At 35.1% G+C, this 21624-nt stretch overlaps 1 protein-coding gene across 1 annotated transcript in view; it reads left to right on the top strand.

The window, feature by feature from the left end:
* Positions 1–21624, top strand: part of GALNTL6 (polypeptide N-acetylgalactosaminyltransferase like 6) — a 1241919-nt gene that overhangs the window by 489152 nt on the left and 731143 nt on the right. Inside the window, exon 4 of the mRNA XM_077144652.1 lies at positions 2897–3035. Within this exon, the coding sequence (XP_077000767.1) occupies positions 2897–3035 (139 nt within the window). The remainder of the gene's footprint in view (positions 1–2896; positions 3036–21624) is intronic.

Genomic DNA, 21624 nt, shown 5'->3' with positions numbered 1-21624 from the left:
GCAGTTTCTAAAATGCAAATACATAAAACCAAATGTTAATCTTATGGTTTTAGAGCTAAAAATGCACCGAGATATTATTAACAAGTATAAGAAAAGGTCGGGGGAGAGAGGGGTCTGGGAAAAGTGTATGGGTATGCTATTAAAGTCATGTTCGAATCAAGACAAATATGATTGTTATATATTTAGGAAGTTAAATTCTAGCCCCATGATAACCACAAAAAAAAAAATTGGAAAAATATATCCAGATAGAAATGAGAAGGCATTCCATATGGTAAAACATTAAAAAAAAAAAAAACCCAAATAAATATAAAAGTAGGCAATAATGGAACAATTCAATGACAAAAAAGGTCTAACATGCAAAAACTAGCAAAATAGTAGAAGAAAGTACTGTATTATCTGCAGTGACTTTAAATGTGAATGGATTAAATTCTGCAGTCAAATGGCAGACATTGGCAGAGTGGGTTAAAAAAAAAACAAACATGACACAACTATATGCTGTTTCCAAGGGACTCATCTTAAATTCAAGGACAATAGAAGGTTGAAAGTGGAAAAAATATATATACCATGCATGTAGTAACCAAAAGGGGACTAGGATAGCTACAATAATGTCAGATAAAATAGAATTATGTCAAAAAATTTGAGGGAAAATGGTCATTATATACTGAAAAAGGAGTCGATTAAACCACAAATATAACAATTATACCGATGTACCTAAAGCAGAGCCCGAAATTATAGGAGGCACATATTGACAGATTTGAAGGGAGAAACTGTTCAATATTACATTAGGAGACTTATACTATATAACAAAACTTATGAGATGCAGCAACAGCAGTGCTGAAGGGAAATTAATAGCTCTAAAATGCTTACATTAGAAAAATAAAAAAAACTTCAAACCAGAGACCTAACCTGAAAACCAGACCTAGGAAAGAAAACAAACCAAACTAAACCCAGGGCCAGCAAAAGGAAGGAAATAATAAAGATTAGAGTGGAGATAAGTGAATCAGAGAACAAAAAGTCAATAAAAAGAATCAACAAAACCTAATGGTATCAAGGGAAAGATAATAGGGAATTAAGGCTTAAAATGTATATAATTCTGGGCGGTGCACCAGTGGCCGAGTGGCAGAATTCTCACCGCTGTGCTGGAGACCCAGGTTCAATGCCTGGAGCCTGCCTGTGCCACAGACAAAAATAATAAATAAATGTGTGTAGTTTTCCATTTGAAAGGAGAGTAATATTTTTATAATATATGGTCATGATGGTATCATATTATCGTGAGTGTAATTAACAGCACTGAAACACATATCCAAATATGGTTAAAAGGGGAAATGTTAGGTTGTATATATGGTAACAGAATTTTAAAATTTGTAAAATACATGGACTTTAAAAGAAAAAATACATGAACCTACCCTAAGTTAAGCCATGGACTACAGTTAGTGTATAAAATTGTACTTTCATCAATTGTAACAAATGTACTATGCCAACGCAAAATGGTAGTAATAAGATTTAAAATGCGAATGTTTTTTTGCATTATCGTTCTGTAAATCCACATCTCTGATTAAAAAAAACAAAAGAACAGACACACACACACAATCACACAATCACACACACGTGCACACAGACACAAGAATGCAATAAGATGCGGCTATGTGCAATATGAAAATACGTTGTTTTTCTATTCTATACTGTTTCCAATGGAAGAATTGAATTGTCAGACTAGAAGAACTTCCTGGAAATTCCTTGTTATGAACAAGTAAATACACCCATATTTTGCGTTACGTTTTAAAGCCAAAGGGAAAGACAAATTATTCAGTCAATGCCATTCCTAAAACTGTCTAGTCATTTGAGAAATAATAGGGTTTGATTGTTGCCTCACTTCTTACCCCAAAACAAGTTCTAGCTGCTTCAAAATTTTTAACAGATAAACAAAAATGCAATGTAGTTAAAATTCTGAATTTATGTTAATTTGTAAAACAATCTTAAAATGGGATGGTCTTTTTTCTTAATATAATATGTAGATGAGAAACTATAAAGGGAAAAATAAAATCATTTGGATAACAAAATCTTAAACTATATTTAAATTGTTTCAACTTAGAAAACTTGCAGTATATTTAATGATAAGCTATACAAATTATTTTTTAATCTCTGAACAATCAGTTTACAAGGTAAGAAATACAAGTACTAAAATTAGAAGATTATTAATCCCTTTGTCAATCAAGAGAATGCAAATTAAAGTATGAACAATATATATTTTACCAATTATTTTGGAAATATCCAATATTCCTGAGGATGTGTGAAAAGTCATACTCACATTAAAGATATTCCAGCAATTTCATTTCTAGTAATTTCTGGGAAATTATTATTGTCCTTCCAGAAATGCATTTCTAAGAAAGACAGACAATGTGTTCTGCAATATTGCTTGTAATAGGGAAAATTAAAAATAACTTAAAACTATAAATGCAGTGGAGTACTGTAAAGTGCGATATGATCAGATAATATCAGCTGAAAATAAATGAAAAGATGTCCTCGATATACAATATTTTGCAAAAAATCAAATTATATAGAATCTATTTTGAAAAAAATAACATGTTAATAACTGTACACTGACATTGGGAAACTTCACTTAAAATTTACAAGTAGGTGTCTCTGGAAGGTTTTACCTTCGGTGTCATATATTTCTGAGTTCTTTACTTTATACAGTAAGTATATTTAGTTGTTCTAAATAAGAAAAATGAGATAAATAATAGTACAATAAAAATTAAAGCCTGACTACTTGGGCCTTGCATGGAGCTTAGAAACGGAAGAGCAAACGGCTGTGTTCTTTCAGGGCACCCGTCCGTGCTCGCAGATGAAGCGGCTTGCGCACAGAGGTTAACCCTGTTTTGTTTTCTCCTGCCAGGGAAAGGCGAACATGGGAAGCCATATCCTCTCACTGAGGAGGACCACGATGATTCCGCTTACAAGGAAAACGGTTTCAATATTTTTGTCAGCAACAATATTGCTCTCGAGAGGTCGCTGCCAGACATTCGCCATGCTAAGTGAGTACCTGCCTGCTGGTATGCAGGATGGCTGTCCTTTTTTGCCTTATTTGTTTTGTTTTGCTATTTTTAATACATCTCAATGGAAGATATGCAACCAAAATATTTGCTGTAACAATTTTGATTAAAGCATTTATATTGTACCATCTGAAATACCTTTTATTTAAATTGGGATAATTTTTAAAATTCCAAACAAAGGAATCACCACTGACACTGTGAAAATTAATACACATTTCCTTTATTGAGTTGACAGCATTCTGTCTTTTTAAATTGAACTGTTTCAAGATGCTGTCTTCAGTGATTATATTCGATCATGTAAATTATGAAGCAAAAGTTTCCCCGTGGTAATTAATGCTATCAGGACCCTGAGCATACAAATGCCTTCCCTGGGCGTCATTCTCACCTCAGCCATACCTGGGCCAATTATTGCTACATCTTCCATAAAGAATGCCAATTGAATGCATCCGTGACCCAAAAGCAAGTTGTTGATTGTGCAATTTCTGCCATTCTCTGAACTGTTGTGGCTTGTCGTTTGACATGAGTCCAGCTTTAATCGAATCATTACTAAATATAATGGTGTAAATAGTATACTACATATAGTTACCTAAAATAAATCTCCTTGTGTCCAACTCCATTGTTCCCGACATTGCTTATTGTTCCTTCTTTAAAGTCAGTTTTATGGCCTTCTTGTCAGAATAAACCATGTAAGAAAGATGCCAAGAACATAATGTGATAAGAACTTGCGGTTGTGATTGCCGTGCATATTTGATAAATCTATCCAACTATTGTAGATATGCTTATCACTTCCTCATCTCAATATCCAATTAGAAATACTGGTTTGAGCATAAGAAAATCAGAGAAAGTAAAATAGGGGCAACTAATGCAAATAAGAACGGGGTATCTAAATTAAATCAGTAAAACACAGTAAGTGAAACCCTTAATTTTGTGTAAAACTAATTAGCCCTTTAGAAAGAAAGGTCAATAAATTATGGCTTGAGGGACTATTTTCTAGTTGCCATATTGTATCTTTTTAAGTTTATTTTAGAGTATAAAAGAATTAATGGTTTTCTCCTCATATTTTACATGCATTTATATTTCCCAATATAATTAACCAGAAGATTAATGTGAAGAACAAATAAATTTTTCCCTAAATGACATTTTTTAATATATAGCTCTAGGCCTTCTAGCTAGCCAAATTATCCCCAGAGTATCTGAAACTGTCTACAGTTAATTCCCACTGACTGAGAACATTTCTAGTTATGAGAAATTTTAATATCTAATTGCACAGCCTCAAAGATGCAGTAAATTGCATTGTTAGCATCATAAATATACTCAGAGAATCACTCCTATCCACCTCCTCCCCTAATCACAGGCTTCCAGTCTTTTAATTTGCATTCAAGTGGAAAGAATTGCAGATATGTACAGTTCAGAACCTCTCTGAAGTAAAAAGAAGACTGCTATTTCCATTCTTCTCAGAGAGTGTATTTTTAGAGCAATCACCACCTTTTGTAAAAAGATACTCTCAAGCAATAATCAAAACACTAATGGTAAAAAGGAAAGAAAAAATGTTTTGAAATTTTATTAGTTACTGAGTTCATACTATGATGGAAGCATTATTCTAAGCGTTAAGGAAGAAAAAGGTAGTAAGAATGTATTCCATGACTATGTTCTCTTATATACTTACTGAAGCTGAATAGGATAGTCATGTAACAAAATAACACAAAAGTGAAGAAAAAAAAACAGTGTTGAAGATAGATGAAAGCAAAAGTGTTATTTATTGTGCAATCAGGAATAATTGTTTTCCTTAGTTAGCCCAGCATCTGACTCTTTAAGATGCAAAAAGACAGTTTCTCTGATTTTGTCAATTCCCAAGCTCAGGAACTCCATATTCAAAGAAAGAGTTAAAAGAGATTTCAGTGTTTAAAGACCTATGATTTTTGTGTTTCTCAATATACTGGTACAAATTCAAGAGTATTTATAGCTGTGAGATTGGTCCTTGAGGTCATAAAATCAACTTGATCCAACTAATAGATCGCAGGTAATTGAACATCATTGGTTTATATTGGCCCAATCTGTGGGTGCCAATGAAAAATTTGTGTGCTGTTTTAAAATAAAGCATAAGACATCTAAGAAACTTTGCACTTGCAGTTGGTCAAGTCCCTTTACTCCCAGGATTTTACAATTCCTTAATCTGATCATCATTCCGAACTGGAGAACCACATACTTACTCCACTTGGCTATAGTTTAGTTCAGTCACCTCCTGGATATGCAAGTGCTCTGTACCAGTTCATTCTCATATTGGTAGATGTTAATGGAATAAACTCACCAGTTGAAAGACACAGATTGTCAGAATCGATTTAAAAATCTGATCCATCTCTATGCTGCTTATAAGAGACTCACCTTAGGCCCAAGGTTACAAATAGATTAAAAGTAAAGGATAGAAAAACAATGTTCTATGCAAGGTGTAACCACAAGAAAGCAGGATTAGCTAAACAAATATCAAACAAAATAGACTATAAATGTAAATATAAGAGACAAAGAAGAACACTACCTCTTAATAAAAGAGAAAATTCAAGAAGAAATAACAAATCATAATTATTTATGCTGCCAGTTAAGGAACTCCAAAGTATATGAGGCAAACATTGGCAAAATTAAAGGGAGAAATAGTCATTTCAACAATAAGAGTGGGAGACTTTGATATACTGCTCTCCTCTATGGACAGAACAACTAAACAGAGGATCAATAAAGAAATAGAGAACCTAAACAATGTGATCAATAAATTATACATAACAGACATATATAGATTGTTACACCCCCAAACACCAAGAGATACATTCTTCTCAAGCGTTTATGCAATGTTCTCCAGGATAGATCATCACTGGAGCACAAAACAGGTCTTAACAAATTTGAAATGATTGAAATTATTCAAAGCACTTTCTCTGACCACAATGGATGTAGCTGGAAATCAATAACCATCAAAGAACCAGACTTCCATAAATGTATGGATATTAAATAGCACACATAAACAATCAATGAAACAAAGAAAAAAATTGCAAGAGAAATAGAGAAAATATCAGGAAATGAATGAAAATGAAAATACAACATATCCTAACTTATGAGATGTGGTAAAGGCAAAGCTGAGAGGGAAATTTATTGCCCTAAATGTCGATATTAAAAAAAAGAAGAAATAGTAAAAATCAAATTCTTAACTGCTCACCTGGAGGAATTAGAGAAAGCATAGTAAAACAACCCAAAAGCAAACAGAAGGAGAAATAACTATCAAAGCAGAAATGAATGGATTGGAGAACAAAAATAAATAGAAAGAATTAATAAAAGCAAAGTTTGGTTCTTTGAGAAAAATCAATAAAATTGATGGACCCCTGGCTAGGCTGACAAAGGGAAAAAGATGATACAAATTTAAAAAATCAGAAATGAGAGGAGGGGTTGTTAACATGAACCATGAAGAAATTAAAAATCATCATAAGAGGATACAATGGACAAATATATGCTAATAAGCCAGAAAATTTAGATTAAATAGATAAACTCATTAAAACACAGATTCAAGAAGAAATAGAAGATCTCAACAAATCAAACACAAGTAAAGAGATTCAATCAGTCATCAAAAATTTTCCTACAAAGAAAATTCCAAGGTAAGATGATGTCACAAGAGAATTTTACCAAACATCCCCAAAATAAATAACACCAATTCTGCTCAAACTCTTCCAAATTTTTTCCTTTTGAGGAAAAAGGGACAGTACTTAACTTATTTTATGAAGCTAACATCACTTTAATGCCAAAACCAGGTAAAGATGCTACAAGAAAGGAAAACTACATTAAAGATTTAATGTAGTTAAATCTAATCTAAATTAGATTAAATCAGAATCTCATTAATGAACATAGATGAAAAAATTCTCAACAAAATATTTTCAAATCAAGTTCAATGATGCATTAAAAGAATTATATATTGTGACCATGTGTGGTTTATACCAGGAATGCAAGGGTGACTCAAGGAAAGATGATCAATCAATGTAATACAACATATTAACAAATCAAAGGAGGGAAATCACATGATCATCTCGATTGATGCTGAAAAAGTATTTGACAAAATCCAACATCCTTTTCTAATAAAAAATACTTCAATGGGTAGGAATCAAAAGAAACTTCTTCAATATGATAGAGGGCATGCATGAAAAACTCACACCTAGGATCATAATTAATGATGAGTATACCAGTTTGAAACTCTTATGTACCTCAGAAAAGTCATGTTTCAATCCTGACCCAATCTTCTGGGGACAGCCATTTCTTTTAACCTTGACTGAATATTATAGGGTGGAAACTGTTTTGATTAGATTATCTAATCTTTGAGAAGTAGAAAGGTGAACTGTGGTGTATATGTGACGGAATATTGTGTGGCTGCATAAAGGAACAAAGTGGTGAGGCACCCAACGAGATGAATGAACCTTGAAGACATTATGTTGCACAAAGTAAGTCAGAAACAAATGGACAAACATTGTATGGTCTCTTTTAGAAAACACTCATAAGAAAATTGGGACCACGATTGTAAGTTCTTATAGAAATCACATTTATTCCTGAGCTTTAAGTGTTATTTCTAGATTCTGAGCTGTCTATAAACTTCATATTTCCCTAGAGCTCTGGGTACCTGTGTTAATACCCAACACTCAGAGTTCAAGCTCTGCAGCTCTGAAAGTCAGCATTACTACATATAACAACTGTTAAAGAAGCCAAAAAAGAGATCAGGCTTTCATTTGAGATAAGAGTGAAGCCAGTCTGGTTGAGACTAAGATAAATCAGAATACAGGGTAAAGGATGACAGTGTCTGTATTTTAGAACTTCACCTACTGTATAAGACAAATGGGAGAGAGTTTTATTTGTCCAAAACCTTAATTTTCCATAGCACACAATCTAACTGAACCTGTCTGGATAGTATAAACCACCCAAACCCATGGAGCTCAGAATGGGACTGAGGGCTTGTAATTCTGTGTAGCTTAATGTAATACCCAGATACATCTCAGAGTAGGTTGGGCAGATAATTAAAAAGTACTGGTAATGTCCCTTGAGGGACTGGAGAAAAAATGTGAAACTATTAAACTTTTATACTTGGGAAAACACTGATATTCTCTCAAACACTAGGGACTCCTAACTTAATAGGCCAAGCTCCTGATCATCAAGCTTGCTCTTATGAAATTTATTTCTGTAGTGGAGAAATTAAGTGTACATGTAATTAGCTCTTAAGAGTTACTTCCAGGGGAGCTCTCTCTCTCTCTAAGAGTGAAATCACTACCCTCCCAGCTACGTGGGACCTGACATCCAGGGTGAAAGTTTCTCTGGCAATGTGAGAGATGACTCCCAGGCATGAGCCTGGCCCTGGCACCATGGGATCGATGATGCCTTCCTGACCAAAAGGAGAAAAAGAATGTAACAGGATAAGTTATCAGTGGCTAAGAGACTTCAAATAGGGTTGAGAGCTCTTTTGGAGGCTATTCTGCAATTTTCAGCTAGATATTTTTAATTGCTAATTGGTTTGCCAAACGCCAACCAATATCATTCCAATTAACCTAAAATAACACCCTGCTCTCTGTGATCCTATAAAAGTTGCATGCACTCAGTTTACTTTTCAGGAACCTAAAACCTTCAGATGCTTCCTAAGCCAGTTAAATCCTGAAAACCAGAAGTGGCAGTATTTCCAAGAACATCAACCAGTTCCATCCCTCTATCCCATGTTATTGACATCCCTTTTCAACATGAAAAAAGTTAGAACGGGCATAGCCCAAATATCCCTAAAGCTTGGGAGAAGGCTTATAGAAGAAAGAGGCATTACAACACAGAAGTTAGGCTTTAACAAATGACTGGGACTACTAAGTCATCATATTGATGTTTCTTTGTAATCTCCAGCGTCTTGGAGCAGCTAGAAGAAAAAAACCTTGAAACTGTGGAGCTGTAATCAATGCCAAACTTTGAAATCTGTTCTATAACTACTTGTTAAAATGTACTTTGAAATTTATAGCGCTTTTGTAAATATGTGATATTTCACCAAAAGGACTCCCCATGAAAATAATACTTCAGCCAAGCCCTCACATAACCGTAGTTATCCTCTATGAATTACTAACATATACAACACAACAATGTATTAAATGAACAGACAGGTTATGCCCAAGATGTAAAAATGATTTTACATTTAAAAAATACTTCCAATATTAATTCTTACATTAACATATCAGAGGATAATTAAAAACATTCTACCATGCAAATGGGAACAGAAAAAGCCTTTGAAAGATTTCAACAAGTTCAACATCAAAGCTTTAATCAAACTAAGATTGAGGTGTTATGGATTGAATCATGTTCCTTACAAAGTCATGGTCAAGCCCCGACTCTCAATCCTGTGGATGTGAACTCATTCATAAATAGGATCTTCAAAGACCCTATTAGCTAAGATGTTCCCAAGCTGATTCAGGGTGAGTCTTAATCTAATATGACTGCAGTCCTTATAAATAGGGGAATTTCACACACAGGCAGAAATAGGAGAAAGAGAGAGAGACAGAAGACCACGTGATAGAGGCAGAGCTTGAATTTTGGATTGCTGGCAAGCCACAGACAGTCTTCACGCAAAGCATGATACTAATAATGCCATGATTTTGGATTTCTGCCTTCTGAAATTCTGAGAAAATAAATTCTTTATATATATCTGCATCTATATATATATATATATATATAACCTTTATTACTGATAAGACTCTACTCATAAGTATGACATTGATCTGAGCCAAGTGGGATTATTAATACCCAACTCCAGCATGAAGTATATCTACCCTTAAAATCACGGACATTGCTAGATAATGTAAGGCGACTACAAAACTCAAGGCAAGGAGGGAGGAGTGAAAATGCCTGATCTCAGCAGGCAAGCAGATCCCACAGAATGATTTCTCATTATTCTCAGAAAGATGCTGAGGAGATGAGCAAAGTGTGGTAAGCTTCTTTAACCTAAATTCATCAATCGCATCTCTCCCTTTCTCCTAGAAAGAGTAGGAGAGTTTGCAGAGGCTAAGAGTGCTAGTCTCAGGGCCGCCCCTCCATGTGGGGACAGACCCAGTGGAAAGGCATCTCTTCCCTAGATGAACAAGGCATAATATCTAGTTTTTTCACAAAGAAAAAAGACTATTTATCAATACAAACGGACATTTGAGAAACTTTCTGATTTTTTTTTCATTATATTCTGAGCACTCCTACTTTCTGGAAAGTGTATTAAACTTCTAAGAAGTTTAATTCCATAAATTGTTTTGTGATGGTGAACAAGCCAATTCAGCACTTTAAATGTCCATTTTACCCCTTCACTGAGTGTGGATGCTAACTTTCTTTATGTCCCTCACTATGTATTAGATTTATAAATTTGATACTTTCTGATTTCCTTATTTTCCAATTATATCATGAGGTATAAAATATAAGGAAAACAAGTGTACTAGATTCTGAAACTTAAATTGTAAATACATAATTAAATTTTATGAGGCAGTTTGAGCTTACTAGAAAAAGATAATTGTGTTTTTAAATTACATTATGATTTAGTTAATATGTCTAGAATATTTATTTTAATTTCATAGGAAATGTAAAAGTTTGATTTTACCTCTTGTGACTCTTGCCTATTTAATGCTATTACTCATTCAAAGAAATGTTTGCGTTTAATTTATCCAAAAATATACATTGATAAAAGTAAACCATAAAATGTGTCAAAAGCAGCAAAATACATTGGGAGGTATTTGTTTCCTATTTCCTATGAATTTAGTTATGAGATTGTTAAATTACCTTCTTTCAACACATTTACCAACAAATTCAGAAGGAAACAAGCTAATGTGTGAATAATGCTATAGACAAAAAGGGACATGGAAAATGCATTCTTTGATGCAAATGCTTCTTCAGCCTACAGTGTGTCTTACCCTCTAAATGTGGTTGAAAAAAGGAAAAACAAAAACAATTAAATAGCAAGGCAGTAGTTTGGGAAGCTGGATGGTCGGGAACTCAAGAAGAAAAGAAAGGAAGTAATATTTCCAAATTGTGATTAAGTAAGTATTAGTCAATATTTCTTCAAAATAGACTCATGTACAATAATAGAGATATTAGTAAAATAATGTGTTTCTAAGACTCATTAAAAAAGCTTCATTGGCATAGTAACAAAAAATTATGCCCTTTTCCATCCTTTAGCTAACGACTACAAGATATTTGAAAAGTTTTAGTCCCTATAACCAAAAGATGTGACTCTATTGAAGTAAAAATCCTCTTAGAAAAGCTGACAGATATTTACTCTTTGGAGGAGTGAGTGACAGATCATAAAGCAGATTCTTTGAAAGGTGGAATGAGGAAGAGCACAAGGGTACAGGGGTCTTAAAGAAAGAAAATTGTTCAGGAAAAAAAGAAAACCAAAAATATACTATACCTGCTTCTGAAGCATGGCTATTAATTTTAAAGCATATCCTTCATTATGTTATAACATGATAAGGATGGAACGAATAAACCTGGAACTTAGCAAAAGTTTGCAGATTAGATTTATAACTTTAATTTCTTAAGGAAAACAAAATGGAAATTTGATGTAATGATGCATATTGTTCCGTAAGGTTAACATGGTAAATAGGAGTTCTGAATTTGCTCTGACTTAATCCTGTCCACAGAAGTTGATTGAAATGAGATAATAATGATTAAGATTTTACTTTATTTATAAAAAAGAGAGAATTCTACCAGCCAGAGAGCTATGTAGTCTTAAACTATGGTTAAGTTAATCTTTAATAGTAGGTTATGGTGGACTACAGTGACATTTTGAATGTTATGGCCAGAGCTTAACTTGGAAAATTAAAACTCATTAAACTTAAAAGAGTCAACTAAACACACTATGTATTCCCTTCAATGTATTCATTAGAATTGATTGCCTTCAATACATGATGTGCATATTGCGATATTACAGAGGATATCATTTAAAATTTAAATCAACTAATCTGTTTTAGATTCTATCATTTAATACATTTACATATAGATTTAACTAATCCAGTAATACTATTCTCAAATATTTACTTTGCAGATAAATGCATTCATATTAAAAATATTACCCAGTGGATTTTGTTTTAAGCAATTATTTTGCAATATAGATTTATCATGATTAGAAATCCTGATGAAAAAGATTTTCTCAAAGATATATATGACCACGTAGGATTTGTTTTAGTTATTCAACAAATATTTACTGAACATGAGTGAAACACATTTAGATTAGTTTGTAAAAGATAAACCACTCTATGTTTGTTTCTAGCTGAATAATTTTATTATACATGTCTATTTTCATCAGAACATGCTATTAATTCCTCTGGTAGGCTACATATCTGAGTCATTGTGACAAGTATTAATCTCTAGGTTTTTATAATTGATTATGTAGTGATAAGTGCCTATTATTTGGAATCATGAGACTCAATCTCAGTGCAACAAGCATAATTTCTCATAAAATTTCATTAAAAAAATCCAGAGTTCCTAATGTGGAGGTTGTTTTGGTTTGCTAACGCTGCTAGAATGCAATATACCAGAAATGGAATTGCTTTTGATGGGAATTTATTGCAAGTTTAAGATCTAAGCCCATGAAAATTTCAAAATTGAGGTGCCAACAAGAGGTTAGCTTCTGTCAAGAAAGGCTGATGCCATCTGGAACACCCGTCAGCTGAGAAAGCACCTGGCTGGCATCTGCTGGTCCCTTGCTGCTGGACTCCAGTTTTTTCAGCCTTTTTATCCTATTCTGAAGCGGCTGTTCTTCAAGTTTCTGCATGTGAGGGTTCTCCAAAATGTTTCCGCTTTTAAAGGACTGTAGTAAATGAATCAAGATCCACCTTAAAAGGGTGGAGTCACATCTCCATCTAATCAAAGGCTATACCCACAATTGGGTGTGGCACACCTCCATGGAAGTAATCCTAACCAAAAGGTAACACCCACAACTGGGTGTGCCACATCTCCATGGAAACAATCCAATCAAAGTTTCCCACCCTAAAGAATAGTTGTGTCCCCAAAAGATTGGATCAGACTTAAAACATGGTTTTTCTGAGGTGCAAAATTAATTCAAACCATTTTTGAAACCATGCATCAAAATTCAAAGGCGTTGTTTTGTATTCTTACAGTGAATAATTTAGTTATTAGCCATGAAATTTCTTTATGTACTTTTATCAATCTGCCTTAAATTTTAGCATATATGATAATGATATAGATATAAACAAATCTGTAAATATCCTCCTTAAGCCCATATTTATCTCTGCTGACCAGCTGCAATGTCTATTTAGTTTTTCATATCCTCCATTCCCATTCAATATTCAACCATCCCAGTTTGACTTAGGACACTACCATGCTGTGCTGGTTTAAAGTTGTTACATAACCAAGAAAAGACATGTTCTTTTAATCCATTCTTATGAGTGTAGACAAACTGGGGCTTGGACCTTTTGCTTAGGTTGGTTTCCATGAAGGTTTGACCCACACAATTCAAGGTTTGCCCTATGCTTTTACTAGAGTCCCCTATGAAGAGAATAAAGACAGAAAACAGAGAGAAACAGACACAGAGAGCAGGAAGAAGCTAAGAGAGAAATAAAACATTCCAGGGGGAGCCAGAAGGACCCACAGGAGCTGAAAGAGCCATTAAAACCAGAGCAGAGGAGTGAAGGGCCAGCAGACATCACCATGTGCCTTCCTGTGTGATAGAGGAACCCCACATGTCAGCATCCTCCCCTCAAATGAGATATCTCACTCTTGGTACCTTAATTCTGATGTTTTCATGGCCTTAGAATTGTAACATGGAACATAATAAACCCCCATTGAAAAAGACAGCCCATTTCTGATATGTTGCATTACCAAGCTGAAACAGATTTAGGTATAAGAACTGGAGTGCTGGGATTTACAAATACCAAAAGTGCTGGAAAGGCTTTCTGAATGGAGAAGGAAAGGTTCTGGAATAATTGTAAGGAGCTTGATATGAAGGGCCTAGGTTACTTTAAAGAGACTGTGGGGTAGATATATGAACTCTCAAGATACTTTTGATGAAGTCTTAGAGAGAAATGATGAATGTGTCATTGCAAACTGGAAGGGAGGTGATCCTTACTTTAAAGTAGTAAAGAATTTGGTAAAATTGAGTCCTGGTGTAGGATGGAAGGCAGAGTTTGAAATCAATGAGCTTGAATATCCAGCTGAGGGAATTTCTGAACTAAATGTGGAAATGGAAGCCTGGCTTCTCCTTGCAGCTTATAGTAAAATGTGAGAGGAAAGACATAAGCTGAGAACTGAACTCTTGGGTACAATAAAACCAAAAACTGATGGCAGAAATTTCTGAGTTTCCAGCAAGACCTCAAAAATCGAGCCCCATGTGAGGATTTAGCCAGCAACCATATCAGGACAAGCCAAGATTGGAAATGGAGTTATCCAGAAATGATTTAGTGGAAAACCATATTGTCTAATAGTTGGGACCCTGTATACTGCATGCTAAAACAGTCAAGTTTGTGAAAGATCTGTACGAATGGAAGCACTGCCAATCTGGACTGAAAGGGACCGATTGAAGTAAAATTTACTTCAAAAGCAGAACCATGGAAGCCAAGCTCTGGAGCTAAGACACCTAGGCCAAGGGAGTGGACCCACCTATGCACATTGAAAGGATGAGTTTGCCCTGGGGTTTGCAGAGGGTGGACCTTATGCCCCATTGTTTGGTAAGAGTGTTGCTGCCCCAGGCCCCAGAGAGATTGGAGCACATTCCCTGGGGATTGGGGACACCCTGACCATGACCCAACTGTTTGGAGAAGTGTGAGCCTGTACTCCAGAGATGGCGGAGAGCCTGGGTGCCGCCCAGATCCTTGAAGAGGGTGGAACAGAAAACAAGGTGGTCTCACCAATGCTCCTCAGTGTTGCAACCCTCAACCCAGTGTTTGAAGAGAGCAGGGCCACTGTGTGAGCCCTTGGAGAGGGTGGGCCTGCTGCCCTGAAAATATCATTCTATAAATGACTCTTACACTTTGAAATCTAATGGGGTTTGCCCTGTAGGTTTTGTGAACTGTTTGGGAACTTTGACCTCTGTTCTCCTTTCAGTTTCTCCCTGTGGCAATGGGAACTTTTGTCCTATGACTGTCCCTCCTTTGTATGTTGGATGCAGAGCTCTTGTTCTAAGTATCACAGGTTCACAGCCAGAGAATTTTGCCTTAGGATAAACCATGCCTACAACTGATTTTGTACTTCTTTATTTTTGCTGAAATGATTTTAGCCTTGTGATATTGTGATGGAATGAATGCATTTTGCATATGGAAAGAACATCTCCTTTTTGGGTGGAGAAGGTGGAGTGTGCTGGTTTGAAGCTGTTATGTACCCCAGAAAAGACATGTTCTTTTAATACATTTGTATGGGAGCAGCCCTATTGTGGCTAGACCTTTTGCTTAGTTGTTTGCGTGGAGATTTGACTTTCCCCAATTTAAGGTTTATCATAATCCCTTTATTGGAGTCCTCTATGAAGAGAACAAAGAAAAAAAAACAGAGACAGCACGAACAGCAGGGAGAAGCTAAGAGAGAAATAAAGACCCCCAGAGAAGCCAGAAGGACCCACAGGAGCTAAAAGAGCCATTGAAACCGGAGCAAAGGGCAAGCAAATGTCACCATGTGCCTTCCTGTGTGACAGAGGAACCCCAGATGCTAGCAGCCTTCCCTCAAAGGAGGTGTCTCACCCTAGGTACCTTAATTCTGACATTTTCATGGCTGTAGGATTTAACTTGGAACATAATAAACCCCTGTTGAAAAAAACAGCCTGTTTCTGATAGATTGCATTCCAGTGGCTTTACCAAACCAAAACACATGCCATCAAACTTTTCTTGCTGAAGTCTCTAGTGGCTCCCATGTTGACAACATCCAATATAAATTTTAGTCTTTATCTTGTGGAACCTTCCAGTAAAATTTGGCCCTTCTTTCATTCTTGAAATGCTATTGTATGTATTTTGAGAACTAAAAGCTCTCTCACTCCTCCCCGTCATGCCTTTTCAGTCTTCTTTGTCAAATCATTCTCAAGGCAGCTCTGGCCTCCAGTTTCTTCTTCCATTCTGGATCATCCACCAAGGCCTATTAATTCTAGCTCTAAACTGTACTGCCAGTCTGTTTTTTAATGCGTCCCCCTCTCTTTATTGTAATTGCTTCCACTATCATCTGTTAATTAGAATCCTAAAATCTCATAACGTACTCACACACTCACGTTTGTTCCTCTGCATTGCATTCAGCAAAATGAGCAATTTGTACGGAAGGAATTACAGGTCAAAACGTTACACATAGACCCTAAAATGCATAAAAGACTCCTTTTACACTAAAATTATTAGCACAAAGAGCACCAACTTTCACATCATGACCCCTGCCTACCTCTGATGTCCTCTCTCATGGCTCTCTCTGCCACACAGATCTTCATTTAGGTGCCCGAACACAACCTGCATTTCTCCATAGAGACATAAAATTCCACAATACATTGAAATATTAATCAATTACTACATACAGTGTTAATTTACTAAATAACTTCATATAGGTGAACAAATAAATAAGTATTGATGACTACCCTTCAAACCCACCAACGTGCACCCTGCAGTCCAAACCAATTTTTCAGAACTGTCAAAAGAGAAAATAAATTACCAGTTATCACTGCTTTATCAAATCCAAATGACATGGGGAGATTAGACTAGAAAAGCAACATGACTGAAACTAACGACTGAAAATTGAATCTGCTGACATTAAAACAATTACTATGTAAATTGGTGCTTGGAAATTACTTACACTGATATGTTCTATAGAGCGCTTGTCACCAGCCAGATGCCGCGTTGACATTTTATTCTGTTGCTAGTGCAAATGTGGCAGAGAAATCTTTAGCTTAAACAAAATAATTTTGCAAGAAATTCTGCAATGACAACAGGTTAAAAAAATAAAAATTCCCTCTTTTTTGAACATGTTGTGTCCTTATGAAGATAAGAACATTTTGATTTGCTGATTATAATATATTTAGTTAATTCTGATAATCTTGTTGAAGAAATGTTTTTAAAACAGACTTCATAGGATTCAACTCTGTCTGAGCTTTTATTTATCAATAAAGCCAATTTACAAGGCTTTTGATAGAATGGGAGGTGATGAATAAACAAACAAATAAAGGATCTGTCCAAGTTTCTGATACTGACACTTGTAAATATCTCCAAATAGTTTTTTTTTTAATTTTTGTTATAGCCATCAAGTAAAATATATAGAATTTTGAACTGCTTTTTCCCTCCTATGGCAACTGAGTGGAAATGAATTGCCACTCTATTTCTTTCTTAGCATTTCAGGTAATTATCTTGATTATTGCAAAATGGCAAAATCATAATAGTTTAGTGTAGGCTCTAATGGAAGCCTATAATGTAACTCGCAGCCTGCTTATGATAATCATTACTATGCAACAATAACTTAACAGAAAATGTTCCAAATGTTACCTACTTAAAATGTGGTCATAATATATATTTTATTGGATTAAATATTTTGTATTCTCATTTTAATCTAAAATATATTACCGCAATTAAATGATCTTTAAAAACATACTGTCACTCCATCCTTCAGTTTAATTCATCAGCAAAGGTGTGGTGAGTGATTCTGAATGCTAATGTTATTTGAACAAAACAACTAGCCAATAAAGAATATATAGATAGGTCAGTCATATAAGTGGAAAATGTAGTTTTTTCTTTACCTGATATTTGAAGGAAGAACTAAGGTTTGTTTTTTTACTTTTTTGCAGTCTTTTTTTTTCATTAGAGGAGTTGTGGGTTTATAGAACAATTATAATCATGGATAAAATAGCAGTCCCACATTCAACCTGTATACCTCGCACTGGTGTGGAACGTATGTACAATGCATGAAAGCACACTTTTATAATTGTACCATCAGCTATAATCCATGGTTTCACTTCAGGTTCACTGTTCATGTTGTGTAGGTCCAGTTACTGTTTGGTTTTTTTTAATTTTTATTCTAGTACCATATATACAAACTAGCATCTCCCCTTTGAACCACACTCAGATATACATGTTTCAGTGTTGTTAATTATGTTCACAATGCTGTGCTACCATCAGAACAATGCCACCCATCTGTCACCAAAAAAATTCCATTGTTCTAAATAGAACCTCTAAGTTTTAGGCCTGATTTTTAACTCCCTATTCCCTCGCTCCATCCCTTGGTAGCCTATATTCTAAATTCTGACCCAATGTGTTTTCTTATTCTAATTGTTTCAAATCAGTGAGATCAAGCAGTGTTTCTCCTTCTGTGTCTTGCTCCTATCACTCAACATCATGTCTTCAAGATTCATTCATGTTGTCACAAGCATCAGAATTTCATTCCTTTTTACAGCTGCTTAGTATTCCATTGTGTGTGTCTATTACAGCTTGTATATCCATTCATCAATTGGTGGACCCTTGGGTTAATTCATTTGGCACTTGAGAATAATGGTGCTGTGGACATCAGTGGTACAAGTATATGTTTGTGTCTGTGATGGTCTGAAGCTGTTATATAACTCGGGAAAGATCATTTCGTAAAGCTAACCCATTCTTTTTAGTGTAGACCTATTACGGGTGGGCCTTTTGATTAGAATATTTCAGTTCAGGTATGCCATCGGTGTGCCTTAATCCTCTTACTAGAGTCTTTCATATAAGATGAAAGTCACAGAAGCTACACAGAGAAGCTGAGAGAGAAGCAGCTACAGCTAAAAGAAACAAAAAGAAAGCCACAGATGGAGCAACCAGAAACTAAAAGCAATGTAACCCAGGAGAGAAGGACCAGCAGATACCCCCACATCCTTGCTGTGTGACAGAAGAGTCCTGGATTGCCAGCAACCTCTCTTCTGGAAGAAGGTATCATCCTGTTAATGCCTTAATTTGGACATTTTCACAGCCTCTGAACTGTAAATTTGTAAGCTAATAAATCTCCATTGTGAAAAGTGGGTCCATTTCTGGTATATTGCATTTAGGCAACTTTACCAAACTAAATAGAATCCCAGCAGCCAATTCTTTTGGGTTTATACCCAAAAGTGGATGTGGTGGTTAGGTTCAGGTGTGGACTTCACCAGATAATGATTCCCTGGTGTTCTCTTTCTGTGGAGTTAAATGTGCAAAATTAACCTATGATTATGTTTGCAGTCAACTGAGGAGAATGCCTTCCACAATAAGTGAGGTTTAATTTAATTGGCTGGAGCTTAGAAAGAGGTCAGAAGAGTGGTCAGCAGCTCAGCATGCCTCATGCCAACACTGGCTGCTAAGCCCAGATGTTTGAAAATGCAGAAAGTAATCACCCTAGGGAGAGCTGTTGTAACCCTGAAACCAGGAGAGAAGGCAAGCAGACATTTCCATTGCCTTCCCATGTAACAGAAAACCTCAGATGACAGCTAGCTGCCTTTCCTCTGAAGAACTATACATTTTTAACTAATTAAACCCCCTTATTAAAAACCAATCCATCTCTGGTGTGTTGCATTCTGGCAGCTTTAGCAAATTAAAACATTGGGATAGCCAGGTCATATGGTAATAGACTACTTTCTGAGGAACTGCCAAACTGTCTGGCACAAAAGCTGTACCATTTTACATTCTGACCAGAAGTGAATGTGTGTTCCTATTTCTCCACATTCTCTCCAGCACTTACAATTTTGTTTTGATTATTTAATATTAGCCGTTCTAATGAGTGTTAAATGATATCTCAATGTGATTTTGATTTGCATTTCCATAATGGCTAATGATGTTGAATATATCTTCATGTGCTTATTGGCCAGTTGTATACCTTCTTTGGAGAAATGTCTATCCAAGTTTTCTGCCCATTTTAAAATTAAATTATTTTTATTTGCTGTTGGGTTATAGGATGTCTTTATGTATTCTGGATGTTAAACCTGTACTTGATATGTGGTTTCCAAATACTTTCTTTCATTCTGTAGGGTATCTTTTTACCTTCATGATAAAATCTTTTGAGGTACAAGGTGTTTAATTTTGAGGAGGACTTATTTACATATTTGTGTGTGTGTGTATATATATATATATATATATATATATATATATATATATATTTTGCTTGTGCTTTTGGTGTAAAGTCTAAGAAAGCTCCTACTGTTTGATTCTCTGCATTTTCTTCTAGGAGTCTGATAAGTTCTGACTCTTAAATTTAGAGCTTTAATCCATTTTGAGTTGCTTTTTGTGTAAGGTGTGAGGTAGGGGTCTACTTTTGTCATTTTGTAAATGGGAGACCAAGTTTTCCCAGGGCTATTTGTTGAGTAGACAATTCTTACTCATTTGAGTGGCCTGTGCCTTTGTAAAAAATCAGTTTGCCCTAAGTTGTGAGGGTTGACTTCTGAACACTCAATTTGAATCCATTGTTCTATGTGTCTGATCTTGTGCTAATAGCATGCTGTTTTGATTACTGTGGCTTTGTAATGTTTTAAAATTCAGAAGTATGACTACTCCATCTTCATGTTCTCTATCAATATGGCTTTGGCTTTTCATGGTCCCTTGCCTTTCCGTATAAATTTGAATATTGGCTTTTCCATTTCTGCTAAAAATAAAAGTTATTGAAATTTTTATTGGGATTGAATTGAACCAGTAAGTTGCTTTGGGTAGAATTGACATCTTGACAATATTTAGTATTCCATTCGATGAACAAAGAATTTTCTTGATTTTGTTTAGCAATGTTTTGCAGTTTCCTGTGCATACATCCTTTATTTTCTGGATTAGATTTATTCCTGAATGTTTGATTCCTTTAGTTATTACTGTTCATAGAATTTCTCTCTTGATTTCCTCTTCTGACTGCTCACTGCTAGTACATAGACGCTATACTGATTTTGTGGTATTAATGTTGTACCTTGCCCCTTTGCTGAAATAATTTATTAGCTCTAGGATCTATGCTGTGAATTTTTCAGTACTTTCTGTAGATGGGAACCTGCCATTTGCAAATATGGAAAGTTTTACCTCTTTCTTTCCAATTTTATGCTTCTTATTTATTTTTCCAGCCTAATTGTTCTGGCTAGAACTCCCAGTACAATGTTTAAAAAAGTGGTGACAGTGAACATGCTTGTGGTGCTCCTGTTCATAGGAGGAAAGCTTTCGATCTTTTCCCATGAAGTATAAAGTTAGCTAGGATTTTCATATATGTCCTTTATCATAGTGAAATCCCTTCCTTCTATTCATAGTTTTCTAAATGTTTTTTAATAAACAATGGTGCTGGATATTGTCAAATGCCTTCTCTGCATCAATTGAGATGACCACATGCCCTTTATTTCCTTCTTTATATTAATGTGATATATTCCATTAAATAATTTTCTTATGATGAACCACCCTTGCGTACCTGGGGTACATACCATTTGATTATGGTGTATAAATCCTTTAATGAGCTTTTGGATTAAGGTTTTTAACATTTTGTTGAGATTTTTGCATTATATGCATAGGCCTATTGGTTTTTATTATATTGGTCCATAATTTTCTTTTCTTGTGATATTTTCATCAGGCTTTGGTATGATGTTGATGATGATTGCCTCAGAATGAGTTAGAATTCAATTTTTGAAAGAGTTTGAGCA

Source organism: Tamandua tetradactyla, chromosome 26, assembly GCF_023851605.1.
Source record: "Tamandua tetradactyla isolate mTamTet1 chromosome 26, mTamTet1.pri, whole genome shotgun sequence".
NCBI lineage: Eukaryota > Metazoa > Chordata > Mammalia > Pilosa > Myrmecophagidae > Tamandua > Tamandua tetradactyla.
The sequence above is the reverse complement of the archived record's forward strand: the minus strand, read 5'-3'. Positions and strand labels throughout refer to the sequence as shown.